Source organism: Delphinapterus leucas, chromosome 11, assembly GCF_059928025.1.
Source record: "Delphinapterus leucas isolate spDelLeu-1000000601 "Yukka" chromosome 11, BTC_Dleu_Yukka2, whole genome shotgun sequence".
Classification (NCBI taxonomy): Eukaryota; Metazoa; Chordata; class Mammalia; order Artiodactyla; family Monodontidae; genus Delphinapterus; species Delphinapterus leucas.
The window spans coordinates 88,724,386-88,742,220 of NC_143139.1; the positions used below are offsets into that span (position 1 = coordinate 88,724,386).

The window sequence follows — 17,835 nt, forward strand, 5'->3', positions numbered from 1 at the left end:
AAATGTATAAGCAACCACAAAGTCCTTATACAAAACAAAAAACGTTTTCCTTCATGACCCAGCACAACAATCTCAAATAACAGGGGGGAACTGTCGTCTATGAACAGAGTAACGGGAACCAAATGGAGCAGTACCTTTGTGTGACCTGGTGCTTTTCTCTCTCCAGAGCTACAGATTTCAATCTCTGTACCAGGTATTGGAAAGAAAACGCAAACCCATAAACGAAACAAAACATCTTTTCTTTTAATTTCATCCAAGTTTAATCAGTCTCAGTACCCACTCTTCTTCTCCCTCTCTTCTAAGGCTCTGACACCTTTTACTTTATTAATCTTCTTTGTAGGAGTTCTTTACTTACCTCTCCTATTCTCCTTCCTACCCAACTAGCGAAAGAGTGAGCTGTCCTGCTAACAGGGAACTAGGAACTCAGCATTTCACATAAGCAGGTGCAGATATACAGGTTTCCAGATCTGCCGATACACAATATCCCTCCCAGGCAGGTGGGACTGACTATGCTTGCCTTATAGGTGAAAAATTGCGATGAACAAGTAAAAGAACTTCGACAGTTATGGAAATTCAATCAGTGGACGTGCGGTAGCAGAATGAATGGGCTGGGAATAGGCAGGAGAGAACTTTTTTGGGTGATGGGAATGTCTTACGTCATGCTCAGAGTGATGGTTATCTGGGTGTACGCATTTGTGAAAATACATGTACACTCAGAACGGGTGGATTTATCATATGCAAGTTGTATTTCAATAAAACGTATTTAAAGAAAATAATAATTTGCCAAAGGTCACATGGTTGCTTCCAATATTTCTTCTGTTACATGAACCTTGTCCATCACGTGATGACAGATAGTTGAATATAGATTAAACTTCACATGACTAGAGTTATGAAGAGCTGAATGCAACAGAACGTTTTTCCAAAAAGAAGATATATAAAATCTCTAAACCAACAGGAAAATATATTCACTCACTCCTTTATGACCTATCAATTAAGACCACTGCTTTGAACTAGGTGATATGCTATGATTATTCTTTTGTCTACAGTTCCAATGATTTTACTGTTAAGGTCAAATGGATTATCCTTCTTTATTCTCTACCAGTAGTTCAAAATCATGGTAAATTTTGTTTGCTTTATATTAAGACTATGCTGATCTTGTAATTTTTGTGTCTGTATTTCTGAAAAAAGACTTTTTTCTTTTTTGTTTAATATTTTGTTTTTTTAAATAAATTTATTAAAAAAAAAAAGACCACTGCCTTGACAGGTTAAGCTCTGATATTATTTCTCAAGATGTGTGCTGACAGCTGACTGCATTAAATGCTCCAGTTTCTTCACTGCCCCCTCCCCCATATCCTTCCCCTTTGTCATGTGACCTTTGGTGCTGCCCACTACAGAGGCAAAGCCGATTTCTCTAATCCTTGAATCTGGGCCGACCTGTGACTTGCTTTGGCAGACAGAATGGAGGGGAAAGCCCCAATCCTGAGGCTAGGGCTCGAGAGGAAGTGCATGCTTCTTGGGAAAATGCCTGGCTAGCCTGCTGGGGGAAGAGAGACAGCTGGAGCAGAGTGGAGTCTCCCCAGTTGCCTATCACGTGAGCAAGCCTGGCCAAGGTCAGTAGAGCTGCATCCATAAACACTTCTCACTGCACACCACTGAGGTTTTATGGGTTTGGACCACTAGGTAACAGGCAGCGTCACTGGCATTTTGTGTGGGGTACCTTTTCATTGTGTGAGTCTGTCCCACATACCACGGGGCGGTTGGTTTCCAGGGCCCCAGCCCAATAAATGTTCGCAGGATTCTCCAGACAGCTGTGTACAACTCCAAATGCACCCATATGTTCCCAAAGGCCACTTGGGGAACTGGTTGTGATCAAAGTGATCTATGAGACGTTTTCAGCTATCTTTGACATTTTTAACCTTTAAGAAGGATGTGATCAGGGATACCCTTCAGCTTTTCAAGTCCAATTCGATGTCCTTGCCTATTTGAAGATTCCCTCTATGCCAGCAGGGTAACTACTTGATATAAGGCTAGGAGCTGGAACTCTCATTCCATCTAAGATCCTAGGAGCCAGGTGACGCCTTCTGGCCTGCAGGACTAAACCCAGATCCTCACTGACAATCGTATACTCTCTCTCTGACCCATCAATCCCCACATACTCTTCCTTACACCAACGGTCTTCCCTCTGCTCCCCAAACCTGCATTTCCTCCCACGCCTCCGTGACTTGGCCCATCTTCCCTCTCTGCCACACCTTCCCTCACCTCACCCACTCTTCCCCACCTGCGGACTTTCTATTTACCTTCAAGATTCAGCTTAAATGGCACCTTCTCTACCTACCCTGCCAGGTAGGGCTACTCCATTTCTTCTCTGTGCTCTAAGAGCACTGAACCCGTAATTCCACCAAAGCACTTGCTAGTTTGAACTGAAATTGTTTAAGAGCAACTACCCTGGCGAGACTGTGACACTTCACCATTGTCCCCAGCACCGTGCCCACCGCAGGACAGGTGCTCAATACGCGTGTGCTGTGTGCATGAGAAATACCTGCCGCACACAAGAGGGCTGCGGTCACTGAAGTTGAGGTGTGTCCGTGTCATTTCCCTTTTGTATTCTCTAACGTTATGCACAGAAGCTTGTCATTCTTACGCCCATCATTTGCTCCTATATTTGCAGTTTGAGGGTCTGTGACGGCTGAAAAGCTTGTGTCCAGCAAACAAGCATGTGCCGGGCTCCGTGCAAGGTGCTAGGTGTGCTTGACTTCTTTTCCTTAGAGCCATCCAGTGAGGCATGTGTCAAACCCTCACTTGACAGTTGAGAAAACTGTTTGGAGATCTTGAGATCACCCAGGGAGGTCGAACTTGGGTCTCTGTCCCTGGACCACCAAGCTGCCTCTCCAGAAAAGATGCTTGTTTAGCCTCAGGTCAAGAAACAGACACAGGACAGGGGCTGAGGTTACTGCTTCGATCCCAATCCTGTCCGTGAAATCTTGGGAGAGTGGGTGAATCATTTAACCCTTCTGAGCCTCAATTTCCTCACCTGTAAAATGGAGATAATAACAGTAGCTACCTCAGGGGATGGCAGGAGGATTCCAGGAGACGCTGCATAAGAAGAGCACAGTGTTTGGAGTGACTCAACAATGTCCTCTATTATCGTGGTTGTGATCACGATTAGGAAAGGGAGATTCCTGGGCTCCCGGAGACACCTAGGTGGACGTGTGCTGAAACGTCACCTGAAGGAGATGGCATGGCAAGGGTCTGGAGGGCAGGGGAAGAGGGGCTGGATGAGGCTGGGTCACCTTCTGTTTCATGAGTGTCAGAGAGAGTCCCAATGTCTTTCTCCTTGAACTCAAATATGCCTGGAAGTTGCAGTGTTGTCTGCCAGGAGGAAGCGGAACCAACCGACACCCACCTTCCCTTTCTCACCCACCCTGCTGAAGAAAACAAGTAATTACTGCCCCTTAGAGAATAAATGTCTGTCAAGTTCTTTGCAAAAGCAGGGCTGTTTGGTGGGTATTTGTTTTGTGTTGTATTTTTAATATGCCGAGAAGAGTGCATGGCTTCCAGTCCAGTGAAGAGAGAGAGGGAGCCTGTGAGGATGTGTATGCATGTCCGTGTGTGAGCACGGCCAGACACCTGCGTGTGGAGCAAAGGGTCTTTCTTTGATGAGGTTTCAAAAAAGTTTATCCTCATCACATGAGAAAGGAAATTAGTGACCAAAACATGAGAAATGCATGTGTTACGGGGTTCCCTCTTCCCCCTTAGCCTTACACTGGCAGTACCCTCGAGTTGGGGAAAATGACATTCCAAGGTAAATAGCTCCAAGAGCCATTTTCTGGAAAGCGCCCATAGCGTGGGTTCCTAAAGGCAGGAACTGTATCCCATCCATCTCTGAATCCCCTGAACCCAGAACACCTAGTGCATCTTGAGTGCCCAGGAAGACTCTGTTGGATACATTCAGAGCCACAGCATGTTAAGAAAGGGAACAGTGACCAATGAAAATGCTCCTAGAGCTACCAAAGTATGGCTGCCCTAGCTGGGAGGGTCTACCAGCAGTCCCGGGGGATAAGGAGCCTCCATCTATGAACTTCATGGTACCAACGTGGTTCAATGGCAGCCACATCCCCAGGTCACCTGTGGCCATCACAGTGCTCAACGGATAGGATCTAGGTAACACTGCCATTTACCAACCGCACTGGGTACTGTGGAAAGCACAGCAGGTATGAGGTCAGACATAAAACGTCAGAGTCTATTGGACTCTGGACCAAACAGATGCCTTCCTTGAGCTTTAATATTATATTGATTATCAACCTGGTGCTCTGCACCTCTGCTCTAATATGGACTGAGCACCTACTGTGCGCCAGGTGTAGTGCTAAATCAGGTGCATTGCTTTACTAATTTAATCCTTCAGCACAGAGCTCCGTTTTACGAGAGAGGAAACTGAGGCTCAGAAGGTGTCCATAATCTTCCAGTTACAGCTAGAGAGCAGCAGTCTGGACTGTGAATCCAGTCTTTGGACCTCACACCAGGGACATCTCACAACACAATCACTTCTCTCCTGGCGGATGGATGTGAGGATCAAATGAGCTGGTGGAAGACACAACGCTGTGTGAACAAAGCAGGCCATAAAAATGCACATGCAGTAAGGTTCCAATACAGCAAAAAGACAAACAAACCAACCCCACACGGAAACAGACCAAAGGGAACACGTTACAATGTTAACAAAGCTTTTCTCTGAGTGGTGGATTCACAGATGAATTTTATTGGCTTCTTTATACTTTTCTGTACTTAAGTAATTCCCTGCAATTTTCTCAAATGAGCTAATGCATGTACAAGTGCTTTGTAAACTGTAGAGTTCTACACACACCTCAGCGATGTTATTATGATTGCATTATGTACCTTTTCAAATTCTAATCTAGGACTGCTCATCATTGCTGACTGCATGGCTGATGTTATCCCAAGGAGGAGACTAGAGCGGCTTGAAACCTGCCTCTTTTTCACCCAGGTAATCTCTCCAGGGAGATGCTGAGCTGGAAGGCAGGGCTGGGGTGACTTGGGTTAACAGGGTCTGAATGCTACCGCCACTACCCACTCCAGCCACGTGGGGAGCAGGGGCCCCTGACAAGCAAGTCACAGAAACAAAAGACAGATTCCTCCTGAGATAAAATGCATTTGCTCAGTTGCTTCCTTGGGCAGCCAGCTGAGGCACAGGGAGATTTGCACTTAAGGGAAAATGACCTTTAAGCAGTTTGCATTTATTTCTTCCCATCCTGAAGGGCAGTGGCCTAGATTGACCTCTGAGCCGCCAGAGATGATGGCTGGTCCTGCCTGAGGACTCAGATGGGTGGGAAGTGTGTCCCTGGGCTCCGGCCTGATGGACTTCTCTGCTCGAAGTCAGGAAAAACGACATGGAGAGATTATAGGGATAAGTGGACACTGAGGCCTGATTCCTCTGACCCTCATTTTCCACGTGACCTCGAGCAAGTCATTTCTCCCAACAGCGAGACAAAGAGATCTGGCTTCAAGGATCACGTACTCACTAGGCCAGGTAAGGGCTGAGAGCCCTGTGGGCACTTTCTCATTAACACTCACATGGTCACCGTGGCTTAGAGACCACCAGCAGTCCAGGTCTATAAAGAAAGCCTTAGCCACTTGTTCAAGGTCACACAATGAATGAACAGAGTAGCCGAGATTCACATCCAGGTGTCTTTCCTCCAAGTTCTTGTACATAATCAAGTCACTACGATGCCGTGTTCAGCAGTCTCTGGGGATCTTTCTAGTCTAATACCAGATGGTTCTGTGACTGCAGAGGACTGAATCACGTGCTTCCCTCGGTGGAAGAGATCTTCTGCTCTCGGGCTGAGTTTCCAACCTTCCTGCAGTGCAGGGGAACCATGTAGCCAAGTCCGCGTCAGTGGAATGTGGGCAGATTCTGGCCACTACAGGCACCACTTTTAAGACTGTCTCACGCACAGTCTTCTCTGTGTCAGCCAGAGCGAGAGCCCCCAGTAGAGGATGCTCTGTGGAGGGCAGAGGCACAAGACGGAAGGAGTCTGGGCCCCGAACCTGGAGAAGAGCTGCCTGCCAATCAGGAACACCTGCTTGAACTTCGTGCGAGTCATAAACTTCCAGTCTGCCGAGTCCATTTTATGGCTGCTTGTGTTACCTTAACTAACACACCTACCTGACCTCTTCCAGCCACTAAGTGATGAAGACAGCACAACGGACCAAGTCAGGAGTCTCTGAGGCCACCCTTTCTTCTTTCGACACCTGTCCTTTTGATGCTTTAGGACAATAGGCAGAAACAGCTGATGGATAAGATAACACTCAGGAGTGTTGCTTTACACTTTCAGCTTTCACTTTCAGTGGCCTGGATATCCATTTCTTCATCCGTTCCTCCCGGTGTCTACATGAGACTGGCAGGGCCGCCCACTTGCCCCCAGTTGATGGATGAGGAAACTGGAGCACCAGGGATGTGCACAGAAAAGCTGGGGCTCTAAGTCACGTCTCCTGGAACCTAACTCAGGGCTCTTCCCTGGGGTTTCCATGAAGTGGTTAAGTTTTATTAAACCACGTGGACAGGCAGAGAAAAATTACTAGCTCGCTGGTTGCCTGCTGTGCATATTAATCGACAAAATTCCAGGAACCCAAAACACTGTTTTCCAAGGAAACCAAACCATGGGCCACTTTCATTCTTTCGTGGGAGGGGAGAAGCATGGACCTTAGGACCATTCAGTGACGGTTCAGAGAGGGTCTGCTGAGCACTGACTGAGGCTCTGAGAAAATAAGAAAAAGGCATGGTCTGCTCCCTCCCAGCTATCAGTATTAATGTGTACATTGCACACAATTAACAGTCCCTCATTCTATGCCAAGCCCTGTGCTAGGAATGGGGAATGAACCCATTTCTGCACTTAAATTGTTTATACAGTTTGGGTAGGGAAACAAAGAAGTTAGCAATTGTAAAACTGTATTCAAAATGCAAACAAAACTCAAGGTTGGGGCTTCCCTGGTGGCGCAGAGGTTGAGAGTCCGCCTGCCGATGCAGGGGACGCGGGTTCGTGCCCCGGTCTGGGAGGATCCCACATGCCGCAGAGCGGATAGGCCCATGAGCCATGGCCGCTGAGCCTGTGCGTCCGGAGCCTGTGTTCCGCAACGGGAGAGGCCACAACAGTGAGAGGCCCGTGTAACGCAAAACAAAAAACAAACCTCAAGGTCGGGGGGATGTGCTAGGTGCTACACTGACCTAAGCTCCTGACCTGTCTTACCTTACTTAATCCTCATCAAGCCTACCAGGTAGGAATAGTCCAACCTGATTCCCATTTACAGGTGAGAAAACTGAGGCACAGAGAGTTGAGTGGCCTGAAATCCCAAAGGGAGTGTTCCTAACACCTTACGTAAGGCAGTCTCGCTCCAGAGCTGTCCTCTTACCTACCGCACAAGGAGCCAGTTAGGGGAGGAAGGTTCAGCCAAAAGGAGAAGAGGGCAGGGGCTGTGACTGACAAAGGAACAGGAGGGTCGAGCACCTGGCGGGTTTGGGTAGGTGACAACCACAGCCTAGGTGTGTGAAGGAAGGATGTATTCCTGTGGCCCAGACACACCCTCTGGGTATCTGGACCATGACTCCCACCTTTATCCCCTCTCCTGGCCACCCAGGCAAACACTGCGATGCTTCAGGCTCTGGAACTTAACACGCCATGGAAAGTCACTGGAGGCTGGCCTCGGGCAGCCTGTTGTAGGGCTCTGGACGCCATCCACCCTGGGCTCCGCTGCCCACTGTGTGATTAAAGAGCTGGTGACATGCGGCTCGCACGTGAGAACAATAATGCATTCTGGGGTTTCTCTGGGATACAGCTGTTTCCACAGAGCCATCTGTTCCCTGGTAGCTTCTGTTTACATGTGTCTTATTTTTAACGTCTCACTGAGCCACTGTGAGGCCGTTGTCTTTTCTTCTTAGTGAGCTTAGCATCAGGGGATGTGACCCCACAGGCGGCCCATCACCCTTGTAGCACGAGGGGGTTGAACGTGGAAGCCCTCATTTCAGAGGTGAGGCAGGGGGCTGAGAGCAGCTGGATGGGAAGGCATCTAGGACGAGCTTTCTGGCCAATACTCGTAAGGAGACCGCCTGTGGCCTGTAGCCCTTCGCATACCTTAAGCCCTTCAATGCACATACCAGCCTGGCTGGGTTTGTTTACTGACCATTTTACAGGTGGGAAAACTGAGGCTCAGGAAAGGCAAGAGTTATACTTGAAGGCATAGATCTAGTCCTGGGGCCTGGTTTTCTGATTTTAAGTACAGGGCTCTTTCCAGAGTACCAAAAATACTTCAAGACAAAGACTTGTAATAGTTCATTGGTTCTACAAAATTTATCGAGCACATACCAGGCAGTCTTTCATAGGCATAAAGATATACTGATGAATGAAACAGACAGACATCCCTGCAGTCCCAGAGCTTACATTCTAGTTGGAGAGACAGAACCAACAAAATAAATAAGTCCAGAATATAATACATCGATGGGTGATAAGTGCTATGGAGAAAAATAAAGGCATGAGCTCTGGGAGATGGGGGTGCTGGGATTGGGGTTAAGTATTACAACTCTAGATCGTGGAGAGTTTTCAGCAGTTGTAAGAAGACTACTCGGCAAGACCGGTACCAGTTCCAGAGCTGCCACCAACCTGTCCTCTGATTTCATATCACTGAGCCTCCATTTTCTCCTCTAAAAAATAATGGTAATAATAACTATCTTGCAGGGTTCGTAAAAGAATACTGTTTGTAAGAACAGTGATATAAAGTAAAAGCAACTAGGAGAATCGCTGAATGACTCGTAGTTCCTCTTATGTTAATTTTAAATAGGGATCTACATCCCCTTGAGGAGCATGGCCTCGGTCGGTCTATGACTTCAAAGTTAGGGCGACCCTGTTTTCAATCATGGCCCCATCATGTAGGAGTTGCTTGATTTTGAGCACGTAACTCATCTCTTCTGAGCTTTGGTTTCCTTAATCTGTGAAAAGTGACTCATAACGTCTCCTTCCCTTGATTGTGGTGAAGATTAAAGTTGCATTTCCCTTTTGCTTTCCCTGCAGGAAATCTCCAATTGTCAAAGGCTAGAAGAAGTAGAGAAAGGTCTTGGAGCAGCACAGAGAGCTCTCCTCATGCAGGAGAGAACAGAATGATGAAGGCCTAGTGCACGGATGCCCGCATCTCCCGTGTTATTGCTTGGGGATTGTTACTGGTTCTCTGGAGTGCTGTCTTGGTGAGGATACTGGGGTTGGGGCTGAGCCCAAATGGACAACTGGGGTCATCAATGAGTGATGTCTGCTGTGGGCATCGGATAAGGGAACTCCAAGTCTGCAGACACTTGTCTATTGACTTACACTTACATATAACTGTGAAAACTCATTGGTATCCAGTCTTTTTGCTTTTTTTCACTTTCTAGGTGTTTGCTATGTTTCATAATTTAACTTCTAACATGACAGTGGATAATTCTTTTACCACTGGACTTTCTGACTTCAGTACCACTGGTTTTCCTTTTTTTGGCTGCCACGGGAAGGATGAACAGGGGGTTGAGCCCAGAAAGGGTTGTTCTGAAGCTGATGAAGTGAAAGTGACAGAAGCTGTCAGAAAGGCCTCTACAGGATAAGCAGCAAACAGTCTGAGGCCACTTCCTGCCAGGATAAACAGCATCTTCCCTCCTCTGGCCAATTCCCGCCCCCTCAGCCTACTCAGTGCAACCTTAGTCACTGAAAATTGTAAATTGAGTTTGGTATACTTTGGTTACTAAGGAAGGGCATGTACTTGAGTAAGATTCCCATCCAAATTGGAAAACATCTATAACAACATATATTTTAATGGTTTTGCATTTAGAAAGGTGAGTTTCTTTTATCTGGAACACGCCCTGAGGTGGAGCAATGCACTCTTGATGATAAAGCAGCCTTCTATAAATACAATGCTTGGGGAGAGTTACATGTTTCTGGGTAACACGCTGTATGGAAGCTACACTGTCTGCCCGGCTGTTGGGGACCACAGGGGGTGTCCTTATTTTTTACTGCACCCAAGGACAGGACTCAGATTAATGGATTCTTTCCAGAAGGGGGGATTTTCAACTCAACATGAGGAAGAGTGGGTTAGCATCTGGAGCTTTCTAACAGTGAACTAAGCTGTTGGAGGTGGTGAGCTCCCTGTCTTTGGGAAGATTCCAGCAGAAACCAGATGTAAGCCTGTTAGAGACGCTGTAGAAGGATTTTTGCACGGATTAGGGGGTAGAGAATATCCATGATTATCCAGCCGTGTTCTGTGGAGTCCCAGAGTTGCTTGGCTATGCTTGAGCAGCTGGGTTGCTGAGGAAAGGGGAGAGAAATGCTAATATATAGGATTCTAGCTTCCACTGCGACTTCAATCAAATTATAGTAACTAATGCCAAGTGAATGCTTATTGCATTACACAGACTAACTTATTGGTTCCAGGGAGAGATGCCCAGACAAACTATGGGACAGGAGTGGCTATGTCCCATCAGCTACTGTCATTCTATGCCGTAGCTGGAGCCCGAGCTCTTCCAAACAAAACCATCTTGTTTTGGAGCAAGCACCCCAAACAAAGGCTGGAAGATGGGGTTTGCTGCTTACTGAAGGGTTGAGTCCCCCAACCTCCTGAATTCATGCTCCTTCCCTCCCTCTTTTCCTTTTTCTTTTCTCTCTCCCTCTCTCTTTCTGGCACCAAGACCAACCAAATGGCCTCTTCCTCCCACCCAGAGTCTCCTGTTGGAGGAGAAATCTACCTGGGATTGTCTGATCCAGAGCAAATGTGACAGCCCCTTCCATGCTTCATACACAGATTTCTAAGTGACTCTGTAGGTTCATCTCTCTGCCAGGCCTTCCTAGAAAAAAAATCTTAAAATCCCCAAACCCATTCATGGAACGACAGACTATGATCAGACAGATTGGGCACTGTGGTTTGTGATAAACCCCCTTCTCAATGAACATTGTGTTCTGGGTGCCCTATTTTTGGTGATTTGACATAAATTATCCATGAGACACTATGACAAAGGCATCACTGTCCCCAGTTATTTATCAGATGGTGAACCCAAGGCTCAGAGCATCCATGTGACCTCTCTGAGGTCCTGCGTCCATTAAATGAGCGATCTGGGATGACCAGAGGGCTCACACCCTTATCATCATCACCACCTCCGTGAAGACATAATAATACAGAAATGCACTTGTGCAGCCCTCCACGTGCTCAGGTTGGCTTCACTGGAAGCCGAGTATGCCATGCTCATGTTCACCTCTGGTCTCCACTGCCTGTGCCGCTCCCGCCACTCTTCATATCTTCTTACTCCTCCTTATTCATCCTTCGAATTTCACCTCCTCCAGGAAGTCTTCCCTGACATACCAGCTCTCCCCTTTTTGTGTGCTCTCAAAGCATCACACTGTCCCGGCACTTATCACACTGGATGACAACCCCGCGCCTGCCTGCATCCCTCACTAGACAAGCACTGTGAGAGTCAGGCTTCGATCTGCACTTGCTCCCCCTCTAGGATCTCTAGCCCTGTGGCTGGTGACCACTTCAATGACTTATCTGCTGAATGGATGAACGCGTCTTGAGACTTAGACCCTGCCACCAGAGCCCTTTCCCATCTGGGATCTGCAGTCCAATGGAGAGGTCTCTGACTTCCAGTCTTTGAGACGACCACTAACTGTGCGCTTGTCATAGTTCCAACGACTTCTTCCCCAAAGCTGGGAGCATTCCGCTTTGGGCCAGATACGAGGTCTTACCCTTTCCCGCTGGCTGTGTTTGCAGATAACACTCAGCATGCTGCAAAGGACCAGGGGTGGAACTCCCCGCAGAGGCACGATTCCTGGCTGCGATGTTACAGACTCTCTGCCTACTCCAGCCCCTGCCGCCGCGGGCCTGCCCGGCCAGAGGCATCTGACTGAAGCAGAGCACAGGGACCTGCCGTCTCGGTTTATGGTTGCCAGCTGCGCTTGCTCCCCTGTTCTCAGCGCCCACGAAACAATCCATCTGTCCTCTCCATCCCCGCGGCCGCCACCCCTGGTCAGAGCCCCATCACCATCTTTTGTCCTGGGATGCGGCAACGGCCTCTAAGTGGTCTCCCTGCCTCCAGTCTCACCCCTTCCGTTCTATCCTCTACATGGAGTGATTTTTCTCAAATGTAAATGTGACCACGATTAAAGCCCTTTGGTGACTCCTCACTACCGACAGGATTAACTCTAAACTCCTAGGCACAGCCCAGGCCCTTCGGTCAGCTTCATTCTCTGCCCCTCTCCTGACATGCCTCTGCTCCAGTACAGAAACTACTACCAGCACGTTCTCTCCGAACTCTCTACTTCTTCATCTGCTCTTCCTTTGTGTCTGGTCCTTCATTCTTCCCTCTTATTTGTTCAGTTCAGTCCATAAACATTTATTAAGTGCTTGTTATGTGCCTGCTTCCATTCCAGGGGAGGGCACCCCAGAGGTGAATGGTACAGAGTCTCTTATATCTGGGGAAAAAACTAGGAAAAAAATGACATGAATCAAGTAACTGTGGATAGTAGGTACGCGCTGAGGAAAAGAAAATATGGCACATCACAGAGAGTGATATTAAGGGTTACCCGAGGCTGGGGGGTGGTCAGGGTGTCCCAGGACTTGGGAAGCAAGTACAAAGGCCTTCCCAAGGAGGGTGGGGGGAGCCTGGGGTGTAGGAGGAGCAGAAAGGTAGTGGATGTGGGCTCAGCATCAAGGGGAGTGTTTGGGGGGACAGCTGAGGTGAGCCTCAAAGAAGGCTGCTCTCTCCTTCATGGCCCTCCCTGTACCCGGGCAGACTGTTCTCTTGCCACCCCTGACACTGGTCCATGGCAAGCACCTTCTATAGGGCGTGGGCCAGCCTCTGATTTCAACCACGGTGCCCTGCATAGCGCCTGGCAGATGGCCGGCTCTCACACGTGCGAGTTAAACAAGTAAATGCAGTCACAGATTCCGAGAGGGACAACCAAAGACTTCTCCCCTCTGATGACCCACCAGGGGAAGCTGGTGTAGGAAGAGCCGGTGAGTCATTTTTAAAGGGAGTTCCACTTTGTAAGGCATTGAGCAGTGCACCACGGGAACTCACCCATATGGAGATTAACTGATGGCGTCAATCTGCAAGGCTTTTTATTTGAGCCTCTTCCGTGGAGGAAAAAAAAAAGGAGCAGGAGAAGAGTCTATATTTAATGTTTGGGGAAAGAGTGCAGAATGGGCACTCAAATATTGATGATGACAACAAATAATGATGTGAGTAAAGAGAACGGAAGGAAAACCCAGAACACAGTGTTTGTCGAGACCTCTAAGGGCTTCCCAGAATCTGAGACAGAGGTCAAGTGCTTAATGGTTTTCCTTCCTCTCTTGCCAGTGGTAAAGAAGGGTAGACGCTGAGGAAGGTATGGAGGGTGACATGGAGAAGGGCTGGAGCTAGAGGCAGCGCCACTGTGACCTGGGGGCCAAGTGACAGAGAGCAGGGGTGGCCGTGTGACCAGTCATCCTGATACAGGGCCAGGTGAGTGTAAGCCCGCAAGAGCTTCCACACGCGCCCTCCCCTGCCATCGGAGCCTAAAGGAATTCTCCTGACATCCAAGATAAGAATACAAAAAAGAACAGTAACAAAACAAAATTCTGACCCTTTAACCCACTTCCAGCCTCCTTCCAGCCTGCCTCCTGGCTACCTGCTGCTCTGCATCTCCTGTTCTCCTCCTTCCCCAGCAGTCCCGGGCACACAGGCCATCCTTCAGTTCCTCACATCAAACCTGCCCTACCTCAGGACCTTTGCACCAGCAACTTCCTCCACCCGGTATAGTTGGCACACAAAAAATGACACATAATGAAAACATGAGTTTGGGTATATGTATATACTCAGGTTACTATCACCACATTCAAGGTAATAAACATAACCATTGCCTCCAAAAGTGTCTTGGTTTTTTTCTTTGTGTGTGTGTGGTAAGAACACTTAACATGAGATCTACACTCTTAAATAAATTTTAAGTGCACAATACCCCGTGAACTATAGGCACTAGGTTGTAGAGTGGATCTCTGGAACTTACTTATATCTGTACCTTTATAACCACTGAACATAGCTCCCCATAATGCCCTCTCTCCATCCCCTGGTAGCCACCATTCTGTTGTCAGCATCTATACGTGGGACTATTTCAGATGCCTCGTATATTTGGACTCATGCATATATTTGTCCTTCTGTGACTGACTTATTTCACGTAGCACAATGTCTTCCAGGTCCATCCATCTTGTCACAAATGGTAAGATTTCCTTCTTTTTTAAGGTGGAATAATATTCATATATATATATATATATATATACACACACACACACATATGTATTTACTATGTATATTTACTACATATATATACATGTATATATTTACTACATTACCTATATCCATTCACCTGTCGATGGATACTTAGGTTGTTTCCGTAGCTTGGCTATTAAGAATGCTGCTGCAGTGAACATGGAAACGCAGATACTGCTTTGTGATCCCGATTTCAATTCTTTAGGACCCAGAATACCCAGAAGTGGAATCACTGGATCACACGACAGTTCTACTGTTAATTTTTTGAGGCCCCTCCATACTGTTTTCCATAGCAGCTATACCATTTTACATTCCACCAACAGTGTACAAGGTTCCAATTTCTCCACATCCTTGCCAACTCTTATTAGCTTTTTTTTTTGATAAGAGCCACCCTAACAAGCATAGGAAGATATCTCATTGTGGCTTTGATTTGTATTTCCCTGATCCCTTGCTCTTCCAAGGCTGTCTCTTTCTTGAATTTGGGTCTCAGATGAAATGTCACCTCCTCAAAGAAGTCCTCCCTGACTTCATATGTCACTATGTAGCACCTGTCACTGGCTGGTAATTTTTCCCGATAGTTCGTCTAGTTATTAATTGTGTCTCCCCCACTAGAACATCCATACCATGAGAGCAGGGACCACTGCCCTTATTTACCTATGAATCCTCAGTGCTCAGAATAAGAAGGCCTTCAGTAAATGTTTGCTGACTGAATGAACCAATTACTTCTGTGTCTCATACTAAGGGTCAAGGAAAGGGCAGGGAGCAAATATTTATCAAGCATCTAACACACGGCAGATGCTGGGCTAGGTGCGTTACATGCAGTTTCTCACTTAGTCTCAGAACGGCCCTATAACCGTTTTTTCTTATCTCTATTTGACAGCTGAGGAAACTGAAGCACAGAGAGGTTGAGTAACTTGCCTGAGGTCACACAGGTGGAAATCGGAAGGGACTGAAGCCAAACCCAGGCCAGCCTGACCCCACATGCCCTACCTTTTCCACTACAGTGAGCTGCTGCCCCACATCCTGCTCCTCAGAACTTCAAATCAGTCTCAATTTTGCTCCTACATGCTGTGTGACCATGAGCAACCTGCTTAACCTCTCTGTGCCTAAATGTCTTCAACTCTAATTGGGGGAAAAAAGAGGGCTTTCTATGAGCATCAGATGAGATACAACGTACGAAAAAAATTATAAACAGTGAAGAAACTGGACAATATAGTAGATGTCAGCTATGCCTGTGACCATTTGTGAAAATCTTTTGTGCCACCCCAGTCACTGACCCTGATTCCTGGGTCTCCCATGTGGGTGTCATGTCCACAAAGACCTCAGAGTTTCTGGCTGTGGAGAGACCCTTTGTCTATTGTTTCACTGGTGTTTTTGCTCACTCTGATTCCTCTGCTTGGCAGCTCCCTTCTGACTTCACCTAGTCTGGGCGAGCGTACCCCCTTCTGCATCCACAGGGATGAGCACAGAAGTGATCTGCTGATGTGCCTGTCCCCCTGCCCACGGCCCTGAGGTGGGGATGGTGTCTGGCTCCTCCTGGGCCTGCCCTGAGCCTGGCATGGGGGCTGGCGCCGGAGGTCCTTGGCAGACCAGCAGAGAGGCCACTGCTGCCTGCGCGGCCGAGCCCTGGGACCACTCACGTTTTCACTGTTGACGTCAGCCTCGCTGGGGCAGCCGAACAGCTCCCGTCGCAGGAGATTCCCGTCGTACTCCAGGAAGGTCAGGTAGAGGTTGCGGAAAAACTCCACGTGCTTGTTCTTCACCCGCAGCTTCTTGGGGGAGTTCCAGTGAATGACCTGGCAGGTGACAAGGAGGCAGTCAGGCCGGGACGACCTGTGCTTGTGGGAGGCATGGCTGGGCACTGATCTGAGTACTACCTGGGGGTCTGCCCATTCATTCATTCATTCATTCATTCAAATGCATTCATTCATTCAACATTTGAGGTCCAGGGGTTAAGAGCTAGGGTGCTGAGGCCAGACTGCCTGGGGTCAAATCCTGGTTCTGCTCTAGGTAGTGATTTAATCTTAGGCAGATTACTTAATCTCTCTGTGCCTCAGTTTCCTCATCTGTGAAATGGAATAGTAACAGCTCCTGCCAAGGCCAGTCTTTGAGCTTTCATCTCTTGGCTCCAAACCTGCTTTGTGATGCTGAAGCCAGGACTCTGCCAACCCTACTTCTGCTGTGTCTGACTGTTCAGCACCGCCAACGGGGGCAGTGAGAGGGAGACAAGGTCTGGAGGGGGAAAAAGGAACTTGCCCCTTCCTGTGTTCCTGTCCCTACCCCTTTCTCCATGCCAGTGGTGGCACTTCTTTCCTTCAGCAGCAGCTAAGCGCACTTTGCAGTTTCTTTCAAAGCTCCGATGCAGCATCATGGTCCTTTGTCCCCACCTGGTACTGTTCCCTCTGGAGCTACCTGCTGACCCCAGAGTGTGGCTTCCGGCCCGGAGCTGTAATAACTCCTACCTTTTCCCTCTGTTCCTTCAGCTCCAGGGGTGGGAACTGTTTCCTGCAATTTTCTATTTTCGCTTTTACAGTTACCAAGTGAACACTTTATGTCTAGTTATCATTTTTAAAGATTAAATTCTCTGTTCAAATAATTGGTATGGTTTTTGCCTCCAGCCAGGATTGATGGATGCACTGTCTCCCAGAGCTGCCGTGAAAAAGCAACTCATTAAGACAAGTAAAGCACGTAAGTGGTAAGGACATGCGCTCAATACATGCTGGCTCCAACTATTAAGTGCCTACAGTATACGGAGTTGGGAGATGGTCAGAGGCCCCTGCGGGCAGTGCCTGCCCCTGGCTTGCTCACAGTCTGCTGGGGAGCCATGTCCCCAAACAGGTAACAGGAGGCAATCGTGGAGGGAGGATCAAGAAGACATGGCAGCTCCAGAATGTTCCGAGAAGCATCTCTCAGAAGGAGGTACCTGTGCTGGGGCTCGAAGGCCCAGCAGGAGTTTCCAGGGGAGACAGGGCCTGGGTGGGGGGGAGGGGGGCAGATGTGGCTGCAGGGGTAACAGGGGAGATCCTGGCCCTGTGGGACCATGTTCTGAACTCAGACTGCATCACTGGAGATTTTTAAGGGGGGCAGGGAATTACTAACTCTGGGTTTTGGGAAGATTACTCTGATTGTCATGGAGAAGATGCGAGTGGCAGGGTGAGAGGGCCCAAAGGGGGACCGGGGACACTAGTTACGAGTCAGCTGTGAAGCCTGGGGGCATGGCTCACCCCCTGGGCTGGGGAGTCATTTCTGAGTGGAACCCTATGTTGCTCCACATTGTTTCACATCCACTGTCTTCCTTTAATCCTCACAATGACCCTAACAAGGAATGCAAATTTAAAGATGAAGAAACTGAGGACTCTCCCTGGCGGTCCAGTGGTTAAGACTATGTGCTTCCAATGCAGGAGGTGCGGGTTCGATCCCTGGTCAGGGAACAAAGATCCCACATGCCACAGGGCGTGGCCAAAAATAAATAAATAAATACGTACACACATAAATTTAAAAAAATCAAAAAATTAAAAAGG

The 17,835-nt window shown here is 48.0% G+C and overlaps 1 protein-coding gene across 2 annotated transcripts in view; it reads right to left on the reverse strand.

Moving 5' to 3' along the window:
- Positions 1–17,835, reverse strand: part of LARGE1 (LARGE xylosyl- and glucuronyltransferase 1) — a 590,997-nt gene that overhangs the window by 46,219 nt on the left and 526,943 nt on the right. For both annotated transcript variants that reach the window (XM_022599798.3, XM_089921262.1), the window contains exon 10: positions 15,955–16,110. In XM_022599798.3, the coding sequence (XP_022455506.1) occupies positions 15,955–16,110 (156 nt within the window). The remainder of the gene's footprint in view (positions 1–15,954; positions 16,111–17,835) is intronic.